The 24,068-nt window shown below is 36.9% G+C and overlaps 1 protein-coding gene across 1 annotated transcript in view; it reads right to left on the bottom strand.

The window, feature by feature from the left end:
• DCP2 (decapping mRNA 2) overlaps window positions 1-24,068 on the bottom strand; it is a 50,639-nt gene that overhangs the window by 8,027 nt on the left and 18,544 nt on the right. The window contains exons 3-8 of the mRNA XM_024563257.4: window positions 22,223-22,350; window positions 21,732-21,830; window positions 12,221-12,373; window positions 11,981-12,093; window positions 11,770-11,877; window positions 9,756-9,891 (exon numbers count right to left, since the gene is read on the bottom strand). Of these exons, the coding sequence (XP_024419025.1) occupies window positions 9,756-9,891; window positions 11,770-11,877; window positions 11,981-12,093; window positions 12,221-12,373; window positions 21,732-21,830; window positions 22,223-22,350 (737 nt within the window). The remainder of the gene's footprint in view (window positions 1-9,755; window positions 9,892-11,769; window positions 11,878-11,980; window positions 12,094-12,220; window positions 12,374-21,731; window positions 21,831-22,222; window positions 22,351-24,068) is intronic.

Here is a 24,068-nt window from a genome sequence, read left to right as displayed (position 1 = left end):
AATCCTTAAATGTCCATGGAGAAGAGAATACAGGACTTCTAGCTAACATGGCAGAGTAGGTAAACACTGTGTCCTCCCATGAGCACATCAAAATTACAACTTACAGAATATCACGGAGAACCACCGGAAGACTAGCTGAACAGAATTCCTGTAACTAAGGATATAAAGAAGAAACCACACCAAGACTGGTAGGTGGGGCAGGGATGCAGAGCAGGCAGCTCCCATATCCATGGTGTGGTGATTAAAAAGAAACAAAAGCACTATCTCAGCTGTGGGGATCCCCCAAGAAGTAAGAAGGCCAAGCCCCACACTGGACTCCCCAACCTGGGTCACCACTGTAAGGAAGAAAAGTCCCCATAACACCTAGCTGTGAAAAGCAACAGGGATAGTGTCTGAGAAACACATCAGGCTGCTAGAGACTGGGGCACTGCAGATCCTACACGCCTGATCACAGACTCACTCACACTCATTCACTTGCTCTAAGCTTCGGCATAGGGGCAGCAGCTTGAAAAGTGCCAAGGACAAAAAGGGAGGATATAAATTGACTACCTTCAGGATGAGGAATAGAAAGACAAATAGCTCTTTCCATGATGAAGTGCTGGTAGATGCCAAATCTGAGCTTTCCGTTAAGGAGCTAACACTATTCCATCTACCACCGTGATTTCAATCAAGGTCCTGTCCCTGTGATTCTGAGACCCCATGTTACCCACTCACCCACCCTGCCCAAACCTCTTTCAGTGTCTCTTCCACAAAAGTAGCCTGTCTCAGCTGTGTGACAGACTTTCTTAAAAACTCTCAAAGGTTTACAAACCCAAAACAAGGAGCAGATGGCCTCGGCATGCCCTCCTCCTCTTGCTAAGCTGCCCAAAGCCAGTACTAATGGCAGCCAGCCTCGAATCAGAGCATAGCCTCTCCCAGGCACCTCAAAGCCCAGCACAGTCAACAACCAATCACATATCATTTTGTGGCCGTAAACAACACACCCAAAAGGCAGACATGGCAGGCACCAGATTCCCACTAAAGCTGATCCCACCAGCTCATCTGCTGTAGTCACTACCAGGCCTCACATCCTGTCAGCCTCAGAGTCAATCCCACCCACTGATGTGCCAACATCAGTCAAGGCTCAACTACAGGAGGGCATACACAACCCAGAAAGGGATACCCCAGAAACACCTGGCTCAGGTGACCAGAGAGACTGCACCATTGAGATCCATAGACATGTACTACATAAAGCCCCTCTGCCAAGACTAAGAGATATAGCAGCTCTACCTAATACATAGAAAGGAACACAGGGAGGCGGCCAAAAGGAGGAGACAAAGAAACATGTCCCAAATGAAAGAATAGGCCAAAACTACAGAAAAGGAACTAAACAAAACGGAGGACAGGAAACTGGCAGATAAGAGTTCAAAACACTGGTTATAAGGACGTTCAATGAACAGAGGGAAAGAATAGATGAATTCAGAGACAACTTCATCAGACAGAAGCCATAAAAAAGAATCAGTGAGAAATGAAAAATACAACACTGACATGAAGAATACATCAGATGTAATCAACATCAGATTAAATGAAGCAGAGGATGAAATTGGCAATCTGGAAGAAAGTTGCAAAAAACACCTAATCAGAACAATAAAGGGGAAGAACTTTTTTTTTAATTAAGACAATTTAAGGGATCTCTGGGACCACATAACATTTGCATCATAGGGGTACCAGAAGGAGAAAAGAGAGATCAGGGGTTAAAAACCTATTTTAGAAAATAATGACTGTAAACTTCCCTAACCTGGCAAAGAAAATAGACATACAAGTCCAAGAAGCACAGTCCCAAACAAGATGAACCCAAAGAAGCCCACACAAAGAAACATCATAATTAAAATGACAAAGGTTATCATTTGTCATTTTAAAAGGAGAAAAGGAGAATCTTAAAAGCAGCAAGAGAAAAGCAGTTAGTTATGTACACAGAAATGCCAACAAGACTGTCAACTGATTTATCAAAAAATACTTTGCAGGTCAGAAAGCATGGAAAGCAAGGACCCACAACCAAGATTATTCTATCCAACAAACCTATCATTTAACATAGGAAAGACAGCCCTAGCTACAGTGGCTCAGTTGGCTGGAGCACCGTACGGTAAACCCAAAGGCCACGGGTTCTATTCCCAGTCAGGGGACATGCCTAGGTTGTGGGTTTGGTCCCTGGTCAAGGCACATACTATAGGCAACGACTGATGTTTCTCTCCCACATCAGTGTTTCTCTCTCTTTCGCTCCCTTCCGCTCTAAGCATGTCCTCAGGTTAGAATTGAAGGGGTGGGGAAGTAAATAAAAAAAAAAAAAACCAAAGAGAAAGAAATTCCCAGACAAGAAAAACCTAAAGGAGTTCATCACCACCAAACCATTATTATAAGAAATGTGAAAGGGACTTCATAAGAAGAAAAAGATCAAAAATATAAGTAACAAAATAGCACAACTACCTATCACTAGTAACTTTAAATGTAAAGAAATTAGACCTCCGGCCAAGATGGAAGTGTATAGGTAGACACACTGTGCCTCCTCACACAACCAAAATAAGGACAACAATTTTTTAAAAAAACAACCACCAGGACTGACAGAAAATCAAACTGTATAGAAGTCCAACAACCAAGGAGTTAAAGAAGACACATTCACCCAGACCAGTAGGAGACAGGCAGCCGGATGGAGAGGACTCCCAGCAAGGCCGTGACTGGAGGACCCGGACAGGCAAGGCTGCAGCTGGCAGGCCAAGTGACAGACCACACAACCCAGGGCTCCAGCACAGGGAAATAAAGCCTCAAATCACTGATTGAAAACACCTATGGGGGTTGAGGCAGCAGTGGGAGAAACTCCCAGCCTACATGAAAGCTCCTTGGAGAGACCCACAGGGTCCCAGAATGTACACAAACCCACACACTGGGAAGCAGCACCAGAGGGGCTGTCTTTGCTCATGGGTAGCAGGGTTAAGTGGCAGAAATCCAGCAGAGAGCAGAGCAAGCAGCATTGTTCCCTCTCAGACCCCTCCCCAACACACAGCATCAGAACGCAGTAGTGATGCGAGTTGCCCAGTCCTGGTGAACACCTAAGGCTCTGCCCCTTTACATAACAGGCAGGCCAAGACAAAAAAAAAAAAAAAAGGCCCAAATGAAAGAACAGATCAAAGCTCCAGAAAAAATACAACTAAGCGACGAAGACATAGCCAGCCTATCAGATGCACAGTTCAAAACACTGGTAATCAGGACATTCACAGAATTGGTTGAATTTGGTCACAAATTAGATGAAAAAATGAAGGCTATGCTAAGTGAAATAAAGGAAAATGTACAGGGAATCAATAGTGACAGGACGGAAACTGGAACTCAAGTCAATGGTGTGGACCAGAGGGAAGAAAGAAACATCCAACCAGAAAAGAATGAAGAAACAAGAATTCAGAAAAATGAGGAGAGGCTTAGGAACCTCCAGGACATCTTTAAACATTCCAACATGCGAATTATAGGGGTGCCAGAAGAAGAACAGCAGCAAGAAATTGAAAACTTATTTGAACAAATAATGGAGAACTTCCCCAATCTGGCAAAGGAAATAGACTTACAGGAAGTCCAGGAAGCTCAGAAAGTCCCAAAGAAGTTGGACCCAAGGAGGAACACACCAAGGCACATCATCATTAAGTTATCCAAGATTAAAGATAAGGAGAATCTTAGAAGCAGCGAGAGAAAAGGAGACAGTTACCTACAAAGGAGTTCCCATAACACTGTCAGCTGATTTCTCAAAAGAGACCTTATAGGCAAGAAGGGGCTGGAAAGAAGTATTCCAAGTCATGAAAGGCAAGGACCTACATCCAGGTTTACTCTATCCAGCAAAGCTATCATTTAGAGTGAAAGGGCAGATAAAGTGTTTCCCAGATAAGGTCAAGTTAAAGGAGTTCATCATCACCAAGCCCTTATGATATGAAATGTTAAAGGGATTTATCTAAGAAAAAGAAGATCAAAGCTATGAATGTATTAATGACAACAAACTCAGAACTGTAACAATAGAACCTAAAAAACAAAAACAAAGCAAACAAGTAGAACAGGAACAGAATCACAGAAATGAAGATCACATGGAGGGTTATAAATAGGGGAGTGGGAGGGGGAGAGAGGGGGAAAAGGTACAGAGAATAAGTGGCATAAACAGTAGGTAGAAAATAGACAGGGAGAGGGTTAAGAACAGTATAGGAAATGTAAAAGCCAAAGATCAATGTATGACCAATGGACATGAACTAAAACGGGGGTATGTGGGTGGGAGGGGGTATGCAGGGCGGAGAGGAGTGAAGGGGGTAAAATGGGACAACTGTAATAGCATAATCAATAAAATATATTTAAAAAAAGAAAAAAGAAATTAAATGCTCCAATCAAAAGACACATCGTGGCTGAATAGATAAGAAAACAAGATGCGTACAAATGCTGCCTACAAGAGACCTACTTCAAATCAAAAGACATACATATATAGAATGAGAGATGCAAATAAAAACAAAAAAACCTGGAGTACCAATACTGTTATCAGACAAAATAGACTTCAAAACAAAGGACATTCCATAATGATAAAGGGATCAATCAAAAAAGAGGATGTAACCCTAGTAAACATTTATGCACATAATGTAGGAGCACCTAACTACATAAAGCAAACACTGATGAACATAAAGGGACAGATCAACAGTAATACAGTAATAGTAGGTGACTTTAATGCCCCAATGAAATCAATGGATAGATCATCTGACAGAAAATCAAGAAAACAGCATCCTTAAAATGACACGTTAGAGCAGATGGATTTCACTGATATTTAGAACATTTCACCCCAAGGAGCAGAACGTACATTCTTTTCAAGCGCCCCTAAACCACTTTTCAGGAAAGATATGTTAGGCCACAAAACAAGTCTCAATAAATTTAAGACTGAAATTGTACCAAGCATCTCTACAATCACAATGGTAAGAAACTACAAATCTAATTACAAGAAGAAAACTAAAAAACATACAAACACATGAATGTTAAATATCATGGTACTAAACAATGGATAGATTAACAAGATAAAGAATTCAAGATACCTTGAGACAAAAATGAAAACACAACAATCCAAAAATCCATGGAACACAGCCAAAGCAGTTTCAAGATAGGAATTCCTAGCAATACAGCCCTACCTCAAGAAAGAACTATCTCAAATAAACCATCTAACCTTACACCTAAAGGAACTTGTAAAAGAACAAAGCCGAAAGTGAATGGAGGAAAGAAAATACAAATCAGAGCAAAAATAAATAAGTCTCAAAAAAAAATACAAAAAACAGGCCCTGGTGTAGCTCCGTGTATTGAGCACAGGCTGTGAGCAAAGGGTTGCCGGTTTGATTCACAGTCAGGGCACATGCCTGGGTTGCAGACCAGGTCTCCAGTGGGGGCCACGTGAGAAGGAACTACATTTCTCTCACTCTCTCCCCCCCTTTCTCCTTCCCTTCCCCTCATTTTAAAAATAAATAAAACCTTAAAAAAAAAAAGATTTTAAAAAATACAAAAAGGAAACCAAGAGCTGGTTCTTAGAAAAAATAAACAAATTAATAAATCTGTAACCAGACTAACCAAAAAGAGGACCCAAATAAATAAAATCAGAAATGAAAAAGAAATGACAATGTGACACCACAGCATTATAAAAAAATACTACAATTATATGCCAACAAATTAGACATCCTGGAAGAAAAGAATTCCTAAAAGAATAGAATCTTCCAGACAGAATCAACAAGAAACAAAATTTGAACTGACCAACAACTACCAAAAAACAAAACAAAACAAAAAAACAAACCTGAACCAGTAATCAAAAAACCTCCAAAAAACAAAAGTCCTAGATCAGAAAGCTTCACAGCTTTACGAAACATTCACAGATTTAACAACTATCTTTCTCAAATTATTCCACAAAAATTGAAGAGGAGAGAAAGCTCCCAAGCTCATTTTGTGAGGCAGCATTACTCTGATTGCAAACCAGACTAAGACATCACAAAAAGTATGTATGTAAGCCAATATTCCTGATGAACATAGATACTAAAATCCTCAACAATATAGTAATAACAAGCCAAATCCAGCAATACATTAAAAAGATCATGCACCACAATCTAGTGGGACTTATTCCTATAATGCTGGGTGGTTTAATACCCTCAAATCAATTACCGCAACACACCACATAAACAAAATGAAGGACAAAATGCGTATAATATCAAAGATGCAGAAAAAGCATTTCGCAAAATTCACCATCCAATTATTAAAACTCTCAGCAAAGTGTGAACAGAAGAAACATTCCTCAACATAATAAGAGGCCATACATGAACCACAGCTGACATCATAGTCAATGGTTAAGCTAAAAGCGTTTCCCTTGAAATGAAGAACAAGACAGGGATGTGCACTTTCACCTCACTCCTCTTTATCATAGTATTAAAAGTCTTTGCCATAGCAATCAGACAAGAAAAAATAAATAAAAGCTATCCCAAATTGTAAAGGAAGAAGTAAAACTGTCATTATTTGAGTATGACATGATATAAAGAACGCTTAAGAGTCCACCAAAAAACTAGAATTGATAAATCAACAATAAAGTAGCAGGATACAAAATTAATATTCAGAAATAGGCTTCATTTTTATATACCCATAATAAACTATTAGAAAAAGAAAATTTAAAACTCCCATTTGCAACTGCACCAAAAATAAAATAAAATAAAATACCTAGAAATAAATTTAACCAAGGTGGTAAAAAACGTGTACCCAGAAAATTTTAAGTCACAGAAGAAAGAAATTGAAGATACAAATAAATGGAAGCATATACCATGCTCATGAACAGGAATAATTAACATCATTAAAATGTCCACACTACCCACAGCAATCAACTGATTCAATGCAATCCCTATCAAAATACCGATGGTATTTTTCACAGAACTACAACAAATAATCCAAATATTTATACGGAACCACAAAAGATACCGAATAACCAAAGCAATCTTGATAAAGAACAAAATTGGAGGTATCATGCTACCAAATATAAAACAGTATGATAAGGATACTGTAATCAAAACAGCACTGTACTGCCATAAAAACAGACACAAAACTCAATGAACAAAATACAGAAATAAACCCAGGCCTATATGATCAATTAATCTGACAAATTTTGGTAATCAAAATGCTCACAGAACTGATTGAGCTTGGTCAAAAAATGAGAAAACAAATGAAAGATACCCAAAATAAAATACAGCAAAATATTCAGGGAACCAACAGTGACAGGAAGGAAACCAGGACTCAAAGCAACAATTTGGAACCAAAGGAAAAAATAAACATCCAACAGAAACAGAATGGAGAGAGAAGAATTTAAAAAAGTGAAGAGAGTCTTACAAACCTCTTGGACAACCTGAAACGTTCCAATATCCGAATTACAGGGGTGCCAGAAGGAGAAAAACAGCAAGAAATTGAAAACTTATTTGAACAAATAATGAAAGAGAACTTCCCCAATCTGGCAAAGGAAAGAGACTTCCAGAAAACCCAGGAAGCCCAAAGAGTCCCAAAGAAGTTGGACTCAAAGAGGAACAGACCAAGGTACATCATCATTAAGTTACCCAAGATTAAAGATAAAGAGAGAATCTTAGAAGCAGCAAGAGAAAAGGAGTTATCTACAAGGGAGTTCCCATAAGACTATCAGCTGATTTCTTCAAAAGAAACTGTGCAGGCAAGAAGGGGCTGGAAAGAAGTATTTGAAGTCATGAAAGGCAAGGACCTACATCCAAGACCACTCTATCCAGCAAAGCTATGATTTAGAATGGAAGGGCAGATAAAGCGCTTCCCAGATAAGGTCAAGTTAAAGGAGTTCACCATCACCAAGCCCTTATTATATGAAATGTTAAAGGGACTTATCTAAGAAAAAGATCAAAGCTATGAACAGTAAAATGACAACAAACTCACAACTATCTACAAATGAACCTAAAAGAAAAGAAAAATAATGAAAACAAAAACTAAGCAAACAAATAGAACAGGAACAGAATCAGAGAAATGGACATCACATAGAGGTATTTCAGTGGGGACCGGGAAGGGAGGAATGCGGGGGAAGGTACAGGGAAGAAGCAGCATAATTGGTAGGCATTAAATAGATGGGGAGAAGTCAAAAATGGTGTAAGAAACAGAGAACTCTCAAAGAACTTATATGTACAACCCATGGACATGAACTAAGGGGGGAGGGAATGCTGGAGGGTTGGGGGGGTAAAACCTCCAAGCGGAATAAAGGGGGAAAAAATTGGGAAAACTGTAATAGCATAATCAATAAAAAAATACTTAAAAAAATTTAAAAAACATATAAAAATCTCATAGAACTTAACATCAAAATAATCTGATAAAAAAATGGGCAGAGAACCTGAATAGACATTTCTCCAAAAAGGACATACAGATGGCCAAAAGACATTATGAAAAGATGCTCAACATCAGTAATCATCAGAGAAATGCAAATTAAAACTGCAATGAATTATCACCTCACACCTGCCAGAATGGCTATTAGCAACAAGTGTTGGAGAGAATATATGGAGAAAAGGGAACCCTTGTGCACTGTGGGTGACACTGCAAATTAGTGCAGCAACTATGGCAAAATGGGTATAGAGGTTCCTCAAAAAATTAAAAACAGAACTACCTGATGACCCATTTATGGATATTTATCTGAAGAAATCCAAAACACTAATTTATAAAGATATATGTAATGAAAAAAAAATAAAGATTAAATTTAAAAAATAAAAATAAAATAAGATATATTCATTGCAGCATTATTAACAACAGTCAAGATATGGAAGCAACCTCAGTGTCCACCAATAAACAAATAAAGAAGAGGTGGTACGTATATATAATGAACTATTACTTAGCCTTAAAAGAGAATAAAATCTTACCATTTGTGACAACATGGATGAACCTAGAGGGGTATTATGCTATGTGAAGTCAGACAGAGAAAGACAAATACCACACAATTTTGCTTTTATGTGATGTATTTTAAAAAGTAAACAAAAGGAAAACAAAATCACAAATACAGAGAATAAACTGATAGCGGCCAGATGAGAGGGGTGGCGGAGTGCTGGGGGGAAAAGGTAAAGGAATTAAGAATACAGGGAGTGGGAGGTTGTGATGCGCACAGGAGGGCAAAGGGGGGAAAAGTGGGTCAACTGTAATAGAATAACAATTTTTTAAAATCTTAAAAAAAAAAGTATAGATTTGCAGTTACAAAATAGTCACAGATCTATAAACTACAGCATAGGGAATATGCTCAATACTATTGTAACTACATACGGTGTTATATGGGTACCAGATTTATCAGGGTGATCACTTTGTAAGTTACTTAAATGTATAATCACTGTTGGACACCTGAAACTAATATTATATTGTATGCCCACAATAACTGAAAAATGAAAAACTTAAAAACAAGAGTTGACTGGATAAATAAGTTGTTGTATAATCAATCATACACTAGAATACAACACAGCAATGAACCTTTCACTGGTAGCATATATACCAAAGTTAGATGTTAATACCTGTTACTATGCTAGATTTATAGCAAAGCTGTGAAAGTTAAAGAGTCTCAGCCCTGCTTCAAATCACAGGTCAGGAACACAAGAGTCTTTCATCAACAATGCAGAGCTCTATAACTACTAAATTTACAATTCCTCAATTCAGATGTAATTCCAAGTCAAATGATCTAAAATTATGAAAATCTTTACATGTATAATATCACTCACCTTTGCTTTTAAAAGGTCAGATGTTTCAGAATGATTATTATATTGCTTTTGCTGCAGTGGTTGCCTGTGTTTTACCCACTGGTCACCTGGAGAACCTTCAGGAAATAACTGCTGACTGTGGCGGAATTTAGTTCGACTACACCAAGATTCAAAAAATAAAAATCAGATCAGAAAATTTTCACTTGCAGTTTCTAACACCGTGGCTTATCTTACAGACTGCAAATTTTACTTTCTTATTTATTGTCTATCTCCCCCTACTGGAATGTAAGTCTGCTTTGTCTACTATCTCCAGCATGGAGAAGAATGTCTGGTATTCAATATTTCTTCAATAAATTAATAACCTATTATTTTTAACCCCAACTTTTTCTAAACTATCCTTTCCACCTCCTCCCTGTAAGTGATCATACTTTTAAAAACATGAAGAAAACTGCATAAATTTAGTTGAAACAAACAAATATAAGTAGACTTTCCTTCTTAATAGGATAAGAGCATTGATACTCTTACTGGGATGTTTAAAGTATAGAACTCGATTCTATACAGGTCACTTATGGACCCCATCCATGTTGGAAGAGGATATGAAAAATTAAGCTATACTCTAAAGCAAAACATTAAGGGGCCCAAGACAATGGATGAGCAAATCAAATATCCAGTTACAAATTCTTATTCAAAAGAATTTGACTATAAAAGATTATACTCATGTAATAGTTTGTAATAAAGAAATTCCGTTCTATAGTACTACTTACATGTATAATACAATCCAGTCACTAATCCCAAGAACTGTATTAGATAAGATTGTTTCTGAATATTTCAGAACTCTTCCCCTTTCTCACTTAAAAATTACAATAAAATTTTAGCATCTCTATTCTTTCTTTAGACAAGATTCAGTTACTTCAACACATCATCACAGACATTAATCTATACACTAAAAACACATACTACCCTCCTAAGAAACCTGAAATTTGGTTAAAGAAGTTGGTATACTTTTTCCTTATTCTACTCCCCAAGACAACAAACCCTAAGACTAAAAGATATGGGTGTCATAGCACACGATAGCAGAGAGATTTTCTCAAACATGAACAAATAATTTTTTTAAACACTATTTCATAACTTTCTAGTAGTATCTTTGTAACTTTTCAAAACTGGCTGCATCCTTGTCTACTTCTTTCCAACAGTTTCACTCATATCTAGTGGTGTATAACTTGGTGGTCATAATCATAAATTCTGAAAGGCAGAAATGACATTTAATCCAAGCTCCTGTCTTCATAAATCCCAACTAAAATGGTATATTCTCTATGTTTTTAAAAAATATTCACTGTAGATGTAGTTTACTTCTATTGTTTAATTTTTGAAGCTCGGGGATAAAAACAGAACACCTAAATTAAAGAAAATGTAAAAAGCAACTCTCTTAATCTAACACAGACAAAGTTCTAACAAGCTGATTACAAATATATGTGCTTTTTGAACAAAATTACTTACTCAGCCTACTCTGTAATTATGATTCAGATCCTATTAAGTTTGAAACAAGAAAATGCCCTTTGTGGTTTATATCCATGTAATAGTCACTCTTATATTCTAGGGAAATAAAGCCCATGTAAGTCTTCACAGTTCCTTCTGAACAAATTTTACATCGGCATCCTTTGTTTCCCCTACACAAACAGACCTAAATATATCCTCCATTCAACTATCTTCAGAAACACAATTATCTCTACAGTAGAAAAAGAGAACAGAGAAGTAACAGTATAAACACAGAAGATTCCTCCTTTCCTCCTCTTCTATTTATCCATAAAGTGTTGGTATCCTCCTTCCCAATTCAAAATAACCTTTTTCATCTAATTAAAAAACCCTTAATAAAAAAAAGAAAAAAAGAAAAGAAAACCTTCTATCTGTGAAACTAGTAACGAAATAGTACCTATAAAGGAATCCAACACCTCTGCAAACTTTACAAGCAAAATACAACTGTATTAAAAACTAAAAACGATCAGAAAGTCAGAAGCCTATGAATATATTTCTTTACCTCAATTTTTCCACAGTGGGTTTAGCTGGTGTGCTACCAGCCGAGGAAAATCCATTGTCACTGTCTGAGGAATCTCCAAATCTTCGAGAAAGCCAGTCCCTTAATGGTCTATGGAAACATTAAGAATTCACTTCTAAAACTTGGCCTTATGAAGAAGATGAGTATCAAAATTATAAAGGTTAGATTTTTATTTCAAGAAATATGAATATACCTGATAAAGGGAATAGCCATAAAAAATTTGTTAGGAGCCAAACCAAGTTTGGATTTTGGGGTCATATCATTTCTATGACAGGGCAATTTCTCTATGGAGAACCATTCAATGTTCTGAAACACAAGATGAAAATAATTCATTTAGTTAATTATTATCAAGGAGCTTCTAAAAGCAATTTCCTATTTCATGCAACTGGGATACTTACTGTCCAGCAACCTCAAAGTACTTTCAAGTACATACCCGAATTTCTCTTCTGGTTTTTGGGTTAAATTTTGTATCTTTTGGAATTCCTGGAATGATGTACAAACGAGCAAGCTGGTCATTGATTCGAAGTTCAATGTAATCATCCTTACAAATATAATCTTTGATATCAAAACCAGTTTCTTCAAAGACCTGGAAATAATAAATTTGAATGATTTTTAATTTTTGTTGTCAGACCTCCAGTTCATTAAAATTTGCTTATTTCAAAGGCAAAAATTCAGAAATATCCAGGCAATTAAAGGCATGAAAACAATAGGCAGGAAATCAGAATTCCAGGGTCTAGTTCTAGCTTTGTCTCTACTCAACTGTTCAACTATGGAAAAACCTCTTCACATATCTGAGCGTAAGTATCTTCATTTATTCAATGAAGGAAGATGTGTGACACTGACTTACAATAAGAAATAAATATTTATTTGGTCTTCTTCCCCCTTTCTAGTACATATTTCCTACATGATAAGAGCATCACAGCTATCTTGTTATGTTAATGAAGTCATTTTTTACGCAGGGAATGATGGAGACTGGTTATCAGGAGAACCAACCAAGTGAACAGAGGATTGGAACCCTCCAGAAAGGGGAGAAAGGCTGAGGCTGAGCTCATTCGCCAATGGCCAATGATTTAATCGACTATGCCTGTCATGAAGCCTCCACAAAAACCCAAGACAGCTTCCAGGTTGTTGAACATGTGGAGATTTGGGGAGAGTGCTGCTATAGGAGAAAGCATGGAAACTCCACATTCAGTGGCTAAAAATTACTGTGGATCTTTTGTGCTGGAGTGTCTCCCCTTTCCTCTATTTCTGGCACCTCCTAATCAATCAGTAGGGAGACATTAAAGCACATGCACAGACCTGAATCTCTTACAAGGTACAGGTGTGGAGGAGCTCTTTCTACCCATTTTTTATGTCTCCTTCCTCTTTATCTTGTCAGTTCAGGTACATCTTCCTACCTTCCTCAATAAGGGAACCATGGATACTTCTCTCAGGCATGCGTAGTCTGTGACTTCCAATTTAAGTTCCTCCATGACACCTAACTCATTTCCATCACAATTTCTGTATATACGTAAGTATGCTAAGCTTTTGGTTTCCTATAGGAAATGTGGAAAATAATAGGTATTTATTGAGCAGAGGAAGGAAATAATCTTATAAGGTGCTAGAAATCCTCCATATCTTGATTGGGATAGTGGGTTTCAAAGGTATACTAATACAAAAATGATAATCTGTTAAGATTAGTGTACTTCAGGTTTTATCCAACCAAAAAAAGTTTTATAAATAATTTCTATACAGGGTGGGGCAAGAGTAGGTTTACAGTTGTTCATATGGAAAATAATATAACAATAAATAATACAAGAATAAACTGTTTTATGTACTCACAACTGTAAACCTACTATTGCCATACCATATATGGTTCTTAATACTTTTTTTACAGTTATTCTCTTTAAAAAATACCTTATAATCAGAAATAACTATACATATCTAGTCACGTCTGTGTAATAATCATAAACAATGTTAAAAGTAAACTGCATAATCTAAATTTTTTATGAGCAGAGTCTGTTGCCTTTACGTTACACCTTTGTGTTGTAAATTGTACACTGCATGAGCCTGAACAGGATACTGACTGAGGGAGGGGGTAGAAACTGCTGCAAAAACTACAACAGAGCAATTAATAAATCTAAATACGACCCCTCTATTAGATAACAGCACCTATCAATGTTACATTCCTGAATTTGATAATTACAGTTGGTAACTTCCAGTTGGTATCTTACATAATTACCTAAGATAACTTCCTAGTTCTTAAAATTTCCATGCAGACTTTGGATCAAGATGGAGGTGTAGGTAGACATACTTAGCCTCCTTTCACAACCACAAAAAGAATTACAACTAAATCTCAAAACAAGTAACACTCAGAACCATCCGAAAAGCGAGCTGTGTGGATGTCCAACAACCAAGGATTTAAAGAAGCCACATTCATCCAGACAGGCAGAAGGTGCAGAGTTGCAGAGATGGGCCAAGAGGCAAGGAGACAAGGTGTGGCGAGGAGAGGAGCTGTGGCGAGGAGAGGCTGCAGCTGCAGCAGAAGGGGCCTAGACAGTCCCACATTCTTGTGTGGTAGATAAAAATCTGGAGATACCTTAGAAGCAAATAATCCCACCCCCAGGCCAGACCACACAGCCCAGGATTACAGCACGGGGAAGATAAATTCCCATAACTTCAGGGTGTAAAAACAGCGGGGTTTGGAGCAGCAGAAGGAACTGCCAACATTTTCAGGAAACTCCCCTGAAACAATGTTAAAATATACAGAAGCCCAGCCACTCTGGGATTCAGCACCAGGGAAACAGTTAGAAGGGTGCAAGTAGCACACAGGGAGTGAGTGAAGTGAATGGAAACACGGCGAGTGCCAGGCAAACCTTCAGAAGCCAGGCAACAGCACAGTCCCCTCCCCAAGCCCTCCCCCCACACAGACCCACAAAGCAGTGAAGCAGGTTGCCCCACCCTGGCAATTACCTAAGGCTCCACCCCACATAATTTACAGAAGCTTTTTCTATAATAAGCCACACTACTAACACAGGAAGTCAAAACAGCTCTACCTAATACACAGAAACCACCACAGGGAGGCTGCCAAATTGAGGAGACAAAGAAATATGGCACAAATGAAAGAACAGAACAAAACCTCACAGAAAGAACTAAATGAAACAGACATAGCCAACCTATCAGATGCAGAGTTCAAAACACTGGTGATCAGAATGCTCAAAGAACTCACTGGAGTACGGCAACAATATAAAGGAAGAAATGAAGGTTACACTAAGTGAAATAAAGGAAAATCTATAGGAAACCAACAGTGAAGGGAAGGAAGCCGGGATTCAAAACAATGATTTGGAACATAAGGAAGAAATAAACATTCAACCAGGACAGAAAGAAGAAACTAGAATTCAAAAACACGAGAACAGCATGAGAAGACTCTGACATCTCCCAACGTGCCAACATCTGAATCATAGGGATGCCAGAAGGAGAACAGGAACAGCAAGAAATTGAAAAATTATTTGAAAAAATAATGAAAGAAATACTCCCTAATTTGGTGAAGGAAATAGACATACAAGTCCAGGAAGCACAGTCGCAAACAATTTGGACCCAAAGACAGACACACCAAGACATGTCATAATTAAAATGCCCAAGGTTAAAGATAAAGAGGGAATCTTAAAAGCAGCAAGAGAAAAGCAGAGAGTTGCCTACAAATGAGCTCCCATAAGACTGTCAGCTGATTTCTCAAAAGAAACTTTGCAGGCAAGAAGGAGCTGGAAAGAAATATTCCAAGTCATGAAAGGCAAGGGCCTACAACCTAGATTACTCTATCCAGCAAAGCTATCATTTAGAGTGGAAGGGCAGATAAAGTGCTTCCCAGACAAGGTAAAGCTGAAGGAGTTCATCATCACCAAGCCATTATTAAATAAAATGTTAAAAGGACTTATTTAAGAAAAAGAAGATCAAAACTATGAACATTAAGAAGGTAACAAATTCACAACTATCAGCAACTGAATTTAAAAAAAAAAAGAAACTAAGCAAACAACACAGAACAGGAACAGATTCATAGGTATGGAGATCATTTGGAGGGTTATCAGCTGGCAGGGGAAAGGTGGAGAATGGGGGAAAAGATGCAGGGATTAAAAAGCATAATTAGTACAAAATAGATAGGGGGATGTTAAGAACAGTATAGGAAACAGAGAAGCTGAAGAACTTATATGCACAACCCAAGGATATGAACTAAGGGGTTGGGGGTTTGCTGGAGGGAAGGGGGTACTGGATGGAGGGGAAGCAAAGGGGGAAAAATTGGGACAACTGAGGTAACATATTCAGTAGAATATACTTTGAAGAAGCAGTAAGGGGTTAAGGAACATTGTGTTTACAATGTACTCCAAAGTTATTCAGCAATGATAATTAAAATCCCCTCCAAGATTTCCCCCTTATTATTTAATAATAAATAATAATTTTATTTATTGTTAGAAATTTAATATTTAACTAAATTAATTAAATATTTATTTGCATTTAATATTATTTAATAGTGTATTAAAATAATATAATTATAACTTGTATTATAATAATAAAATGTAATAAAATAATAGCACACATATAACAAAATTAACAAAGCAAACATGGCAAAATATTAATGGGTGAATCTCTTCTTTGTATTCTATTTTCTTTCTCCATTCTTGCAATTATCTCACTACTAATGCAATTTGTTTAGGAATCACATGTAATTGATATTTAGTTCTTTTAAAATACAACAATACATAGTGTGAGCTTAACAAATGACAGGTACTATCCTAGTCAATGACTTCAAAAATGAATAAAGCAAGCACTACTCTTTAAGGAGGCAGGCTTAAAAATAATTGTGGACCTGGCTGGTGTGGCTTGGTGGATTGAGTGCTGGCCTGTAACCAAGAGGTCACCAGTTCGATTCTCAGTCAGGGCACATGCCTGGGTTGCCGGCCAGGTCCCCAGTTGGGGGGGGGGCATGTGAGAGGCAACCACACACTGATGTTTCTCTCCCTCTCTTTCTCTCTCCCTTCCCTCTCTGTAAAAAGAAATAAATAAAATCTTTTTAAAAATAAAATAATTGTAATATAAATAAATGTGCCTAGAGGTAGTTGTATGCTGTGGAAGCACAGAATCAGGAAGCCTAACTAAGCCCCAGGTAGAGGTGAGGTGGGAACTGGGGTGGTCACCTTTGGAAGGCTGTCATGGACAGCATTCCTATTCTGCTGGATCCACTGGGGTTAGGACTTAAAGATGAATAGGAGTTTGCCAGAGATAAAAAGAAAAAAGCACTCCATTTAGACAGATGGGAATGGCTATAGTTGAAAAATCATATGAGCAGAAGTGAAACAACATGACGCAAAATGAAAAGGTCATCAATGCTGACACAGGCAGCTTCAAACCCTGTGCAATCAAAACTAGAACAAATATAATAAAGAGACATAAACTCTCAATTCTAGAAGTGATAAGACTGATTTGCTTCTAAAATTAGGTTTTCACTCTCATTAAGTATTTACCAGGAAAAACTTTTAGTAACTCGCATGTACAAAAACCAACGATAAAAATTTTAATACAAACACCTTCTGTGAATCAAATCCATTCCTGTACTGTAATACCTAGTTAATGTGCCTGGCATATGGAATAGCATTAAGCTCTCTAATAGTATCTGATAAAAATCCCTAAATTTAAAAATGTGCTACCCAAAGAGCACCAGCATAGACAAATAATGAAATCCTCTACCTATATTTCCTTTAAGTCTACAGGAAGAGGTAGAAAATGCCAACCAATAGTTCCTTTGTACAAATTCTATGAAGATAAAATCATACAAACGCAGTTAGGTTCATTACAATAAAATATAGTTATGTCAAATAATAAGCAACAATATGAAATTTTGAAACTACAAGTTAACTGCCAAGTATCCCTTGTCTATTCTCAAGAACAGCTAATATGTTTCACTACAACTGACAACAAAAATATAGTGAGGTCATCCTAACATAGCCTTTCAACAATATCTAGAAAACATTTTTCATTTTTGTCCTAAATCTACCCCCCTGAATAAAAATGATCAGAAATAACCCAATTAACAAAGGTAAACCACAAAGTCAAAGAGAAGGCTGGGAATTACTAGTTAAGATGGACCTTAGCTTTCTACTGACAATCATTCAAACCTTCTCCCCAAGAAGGCTGCTTGCCCCTGCTTCTTTCAGCTCAGCCCACAAAGGCAGCTCTTACGGGATGTGTCAAATCTGCTATAGCATAACAAAACACCTCTGGATGGTCATCTACAGGGAAATAATAACACTGATATAACTATAATAAACCAAAATAAAAATCTATAATAACCAAATTACAATATTAGCAACCAAATATAAAGGTAATCATCCACGGTAAAACAGCATAACTTAAAAGCAAGAGAAAGAGTTCTTAAGACATCAGTTAAGTCTAACAAATGCTGCTCACAATTAGGACAAAACCTTTCCTTGTATGTTAATAATGTGAAAATTAAAAGGTACAATGTGATATTACCATAAACTCCCATAAAGTATGAAATAACAATCTAGTTTTCAACTAAGACTTAATACTGGTGGTTCCTCCTCTCAAACAGTGCTGCTTTTATTATACTGCAGCACCACCAAGCAGCAGAATGACGTACTGCAACTCCAGAACTAGCTGAATACTTTCATCACTCAAAAAATGGCAACTGCTATGGACTGAACTGTGTCCCTCCAAAATTCGTATGGTGAAGCCCTAACTCACAAAGTGACTGTATTTGGAGACATGGCTTGTGAGGAGGGGATAAAGGTTAAAAGAGGTCATAAGGGTGGGATTAATAGAGCTAATACTCTTATAAGAAAAGGAAGAGAAACAAGTATGCTCACTCTCTGCACTCACACAGGAAGCCAGGAGACACCACATGAGCACAGTGAGAAGGCTGACACCTGCAAGCCAGAATGAGGGCTGTCACCAGGAATCCATCAGCAGGCACCTTGCGCTTTGACTTCCCAGCCTCCAGAATGAGAAATAAATTTCTGTTCTTTAAGTCACCCAGTTTGTGGTATTTTGTTATGGCAACCTGAGTAGACTAATACAGCAAGCAATACTCTACACCTTAATACCAAAACTTTTATCTTTGTGACAAAGGTAGTCATTTAAATATCAAAACTAAAAGTCGAAAGACTTGCCTTTAAAAATTCTAATCCAAAATTTATATAAATTAAAGCCAAGCCTTTTCTGATAAGGTCCTTTATTAACGTAAAAGAGGATGTTACTTAGTTCGGAAAAGTTAGAAGTTAGGATCAATTCTTACTATCGAAGGGAAAATTTTTTCCCTGAACTGAAAGGACTATGGTTCCTCAGAGCAGGACAAAAACTCTAAAACAGAAACAAACAAAAAAATTTCATACTGATCCAAATCAGAAACGTAAATTTTATTAGAACACAGATACACTTAGAAATTACAAATTCCTTCCACCGTCATCTGGGTGTATTTAGAAATACTCACCTTTTTAACAAATATTCCTTGACTGCCTAAATTGTAGTAGTTAAGAACACTGACCCCAGAGCCCAACTCCAAGGTTTTACAGCCCTGTTCTGCTCCTTACTGTGTGACCTTGGACATGGTCATAAACTGCTGTTTCAGCTCTTCACCTATAAAATGGAGATAATCTGCCATGATGGTTGGACCCCTCCCCATAAGACTCTCTAGATCCTATCATCCACAATCCATTCTCTGACTCCCCATGTCCTAAGAATAAATTTTATTTGTTACAAATTTTGGTAATTTATAGTCATTACTGAAATTAACACCACATGAACAGGACAACCATTTATGTTAGTATCCCACAGCAGAGGACAAATAAAATAAACAAACTGAAAAGTGGGTGCCTCAGTTCACAGGTTAACTGCCTCTCTCTCTCAACCCAAATATCCTACTTCTGCATCATCCTGACTCAGAGACAGGGTTCTAGATAGATGTAGATAGACCCCTAGGGTCCAGGTACCTCAGTTTTGCAAATGTAGGTATCTAGTTCCCTCAGAGCTCCCCCAATAAGATCCAATTACAGAGACAACTGATCTCACTCCAATTAGCCTAAATTTGTTATTCCAGTTAATGCAATGTTTGTCTGAACCTGGACAACTGTCTCTGCCATAGGACAAGTCTAACTTCATGTACAGGACTACAGATCAATTCCTGTATGTAGGATGCTATCTATGGTTCCTATTTTGTCCTTCTTTAGAAGACAACTCCAGAGTTTAAGGACATAAAAGGGAAGACTTTACAACTGTTCCATTTCATCTCCTGCCATCATGAGAAGCCAGGATTTCTTAGGAAAAGCAGTAATGCTAGGAAGAGAAGGGCAGGAAAAGAGAAGACCAAACATGAGATGGACGGACTCCATAAGAGAAGCCATTTGCCTTAGTCTATAGGAGCTGACCAGGGCTGCTGAGGACAAGACATTGTGGACATCACTCATTCAAAGTGTCACCAGGAGTCAGAGTCAACTGAAAAAGCACATTAACACACACACGCATCTACAGAAACAAAAGGGAAAGCTATTAAAGAATGTGGCAATACCTCACCTGCTCCCGTAACAGCTTTCAATTTTAAGGGTATACATAAACTTCCACTGACTGTATATAATGGCTTTGTTTACAAGCTGTTTTAAATACTTGCTTAAATAAGCTGTTCCATACTGAATTTAAAATGCAGCATCTTTGTCACATTCTACTCCAAAGTAAATAACCACTAACAATTTTTATGATAATCACTAGTGGTTTATTAAAAATTTAACTATTTTATCTCAATAATTACACCCAAACTTAAACCACGATGTGAACACTGCTGCAGGAAAATACTGATTCAAAAAGGATAATAATGATGAATGATAAGGAGTTGATAAATAAGAACAAAGTCCACAATCTATCACAAAGTACTATATAATCAATGCCAAACAAATGATAGACAGTAACTGCTATTATAGTTCAGAGATTACTGTGGCATAGGGCTCACTGGTTATATTTAAAAATAGAATTTTAAGTAGAAATAAGCTTTAGAAATTATCCACTCTAAACTTCATCTCACAAATGAGAAACTCAATCCCTATGTACAGAGCTAGTTGGTGACAGTCTTTCAAAAAAAAAAAAAAAAAAAAAAAGGATAAATTGAGCTGGGTCTAGAAAGAGACCTAGATAGGATTTGAAAAGTCAGGAAAAAGATAGAACTCTCCAGGTAGGGAAATAACATGAGCAAAGTTTAAAGGCTGAGACAAACCAGTCAAATTCAAGAGACAAGGAATAAATCCTTCTGACGGCAAATAAAGATAAACACAGGAAGGCTAAGTTTTGTGTTGGGGTAAATGGAGGAGTTTCAATACTTAAAGAACTAAACTTCATTCTATTGGTAGTGGGAAGCTAGAGTGGTTTTGAGCAACAAATGTCAACTTCTTAGAAAAGCTCAAATTATTCCTTGTATGGGAGCCAAGACTATAAACATAAAACAAGGGTTGTTAATAACCAAAATGTTTTACTGATTGCAAATCCAATTATAAAAGGAAAGGTGGAGAAGACATCATCCTCTCTCCCCCAGACAAAAGAATTAAAGAGACAATACAGTAAAAAATAGACAATGAAAGAAAATAAAAACAAATAAGGGAAGAATAAATGAGAAACAGATGTGAACAAAAGAAGTAACAGTTATGCCCTGGTCACTGTGGCTCAGTTGGTTGAAGAATCATCCTGTAAATGGAAAGGTTGCGGGTTTGATTCCCAGTCAGGGCACATGCCTAGGTTGCAGGTTCAGTCCCCAGACATGGCATGTTTTGACAGGCAACTAGTCACTGTTTCGATTGATGTCTCTCTCTCACATGGATGTTTTTCACCCTCTCTCCCTCTCTATCTAAATTCAATTAAGCATGAGCTGTGTGAGGATTTAAAAAGAAGTAGCAGCAGCAACAGTTGTAACTCACCTCTCTAGCAGCACAATCATGAGGAGCTTCTTCTTTATTTACTTTTCCTTTTGGAAATCCCCAGCCTGATTTTGCTAGGTACCCCTGAACCAGTAGTACCTACAAAACAAGCAGAGATCAAAATAAAACTTGTCTTGCTTTCCCATATCCTTTCTAAAAGTAACAGGTGTTTTTTCTCCTTATTTCAGGTAACTTGTCACCAATAATTTGATACAGTACTTGGTTTAATTATCTTCCATGAGTCTGAATATACTATCAGTGTAAAAAAAGGCATTCTGCCCATTTTAAAGTATTTCTTCAAAAATTAAGGGGCACTTCTTATATATAACAAGTATAAAATATTAAGACACAGAATGCAGACAAAACTTGCAAAATGTGGCCTTTTAGCACTAAAAATCTAGTATATTTTATAACCCCAATTTAGAACATTTATAGAAATAACATATTTGGTTACCAGTTTACTAAAAACATTTCATTTTCATTACACTCACATTTTCAAGTGTCTCATCAAGAATAATTGCACCATATGTTGGTACTCCCATTTTATACTCCTTCCATTCATCCAAAACTTTTTCCACATCTTCACCTTGAGGCAGCAAAAATGGGCAATGACTGAAGAGTATACATAGTGTTAAGGAAATTACTTGCTTCCTTAATATAGCTTGAGAGCACTTATCTACAGAAAGAGACCTATTTTAATCAACTGTGTATTTCCTATGAAATTACTCAAATTTTCACTTCACTTAAATTTAATCCTCTTGCTTTTGTTTTTTCACATTTGCTTTCTCTTGAACACATCATTGCTAACTCCTGCATTTAGTCTAGACACTAATTAAGTAAGCTTTGGATACTCATAGTCCTGGATCCCTAAGTTAAACACAAATAAATGCAGGACCATGTGAACACCTCAAATATATCTCATTAAGTGGATCAAATTCATCATATCAGGAGTCAACAGATACTATAATAAATATCAAGAAACAAATACAGTACACATATTGATTAGAGCTAGAAACTGTCATAACAAGTTAAAGTGGTTAACTGTGAGAGGGAGAACTAGGAATGAAGTATACCACTCTACACATTGTATCTTTACCATGTACATGTATTGCTTTTACAATTAAAAATGTTTTAAGATAAAGATTTACTAAGGATTATAGAGAAAAATAAATCTGGGTATTATGGTAAATACAGCCTATTCCAAAAGAAACTGGGCATGTTCCCTCCCAAAAACTAGGCAGAGTAAAATAATTAAGAAAGGAAAGAAACCTAAACCTGTAAAGTACAGGGTAGGGCAAAAGTAGGTTTACAGTTGTAAGTACACAGAACACAAAGTTTATTCTTGTATTATTATTTATTATTGCAATTTTCCATACCAATGACTGTAAATCCACTTTTGCCCCACCCTTCATATGCTCAGGCTTCCAATACTCCATGCCATCAAATGCCTCATCACTGTAACACTGTTACTATGAAAAGTGAGGGGAAAATGATTGGGTTGGCCAAAAAAGTTCATTTGGTTTTTTCCGTAAGATGGCTCTAGTAGCACTTAGTTGTCTTTAACTTCATTCAAAACAATTGTTAGATTGTATTGTGACAGCTGTCATATCATGCATTAAAAAAAAAAAAAAACTTGGTGAATCAAAATTGGTGAATTTCAGTGTAGCCATTTTAATATTAAAAATGGAAGACAATACGCAACATTTTAAGCATATTATGCTTTAGTATTTCAAGAAAGGTAAAAACGCAACTAAAAGGCAAAAAGGATTTGTGCAGTGTACAGAGAAAGTACTGTGACTGACTGAATGTGTCAGAAGTAGTTTGTGAAGTTTTGTACTAGAGATTTCTCACTGGACAATGCTCCATGGTTGGTTACACCAGTTGAAGTTGATATCAACCAAACTGAGAACAATCAACGTTATAGCATGTGGGAGACAGGTGACATATTCAAAATATCCACATCAATAAAGTTGTTGGTGAAAATGAAAACTGTATCCTTCATTATATGGAAAAAACTAAATGGACTTTTTGGCCAACCCAATATTATTTATTTATAGTATTGTTCCTTAAGAGTCCTCTATGAAAATTTCTATATTCTGTTTCCATTTTAATGTTAATTTGGAAACATGCATATTTCCCATCATTCTGGATGATCACATATATCAAGTACTATCACTTGATTTCAGAGATCATATTGGTACTAGTATTATTTTAACTGCTTTGAGGACTAAAAACATAAGAAATCTAATATGCAAATGATGAATAAAGGTCAAGTTATATCCCAACATAATGTAGAAAGGTTTCGTAACAAATAAAGGAAAGAACGGTGGTGGAAAA

The sequence above is a fragment of the Desmodus rotundus genome, chromosome 1 (assembly GCF_022682495.2).
Source record: "Desmodus rotundus isolate HL8 chromosome 1, HLdesRot8A.1, whole genome shotgun sequence".
Taxonomy (NCBI): domain Eukaryota; kingdom Metazoa; phylum Chordata; class Mammalia; order Chiroptera; family Phyllostomidae; genus Desmodus; species Desmodus rotundus.
The sequence above is the reverse complement of the archived record's forward strand: the minus strand, read 5'-3'. Positions and strand labels throughout refer to the sequence as shown.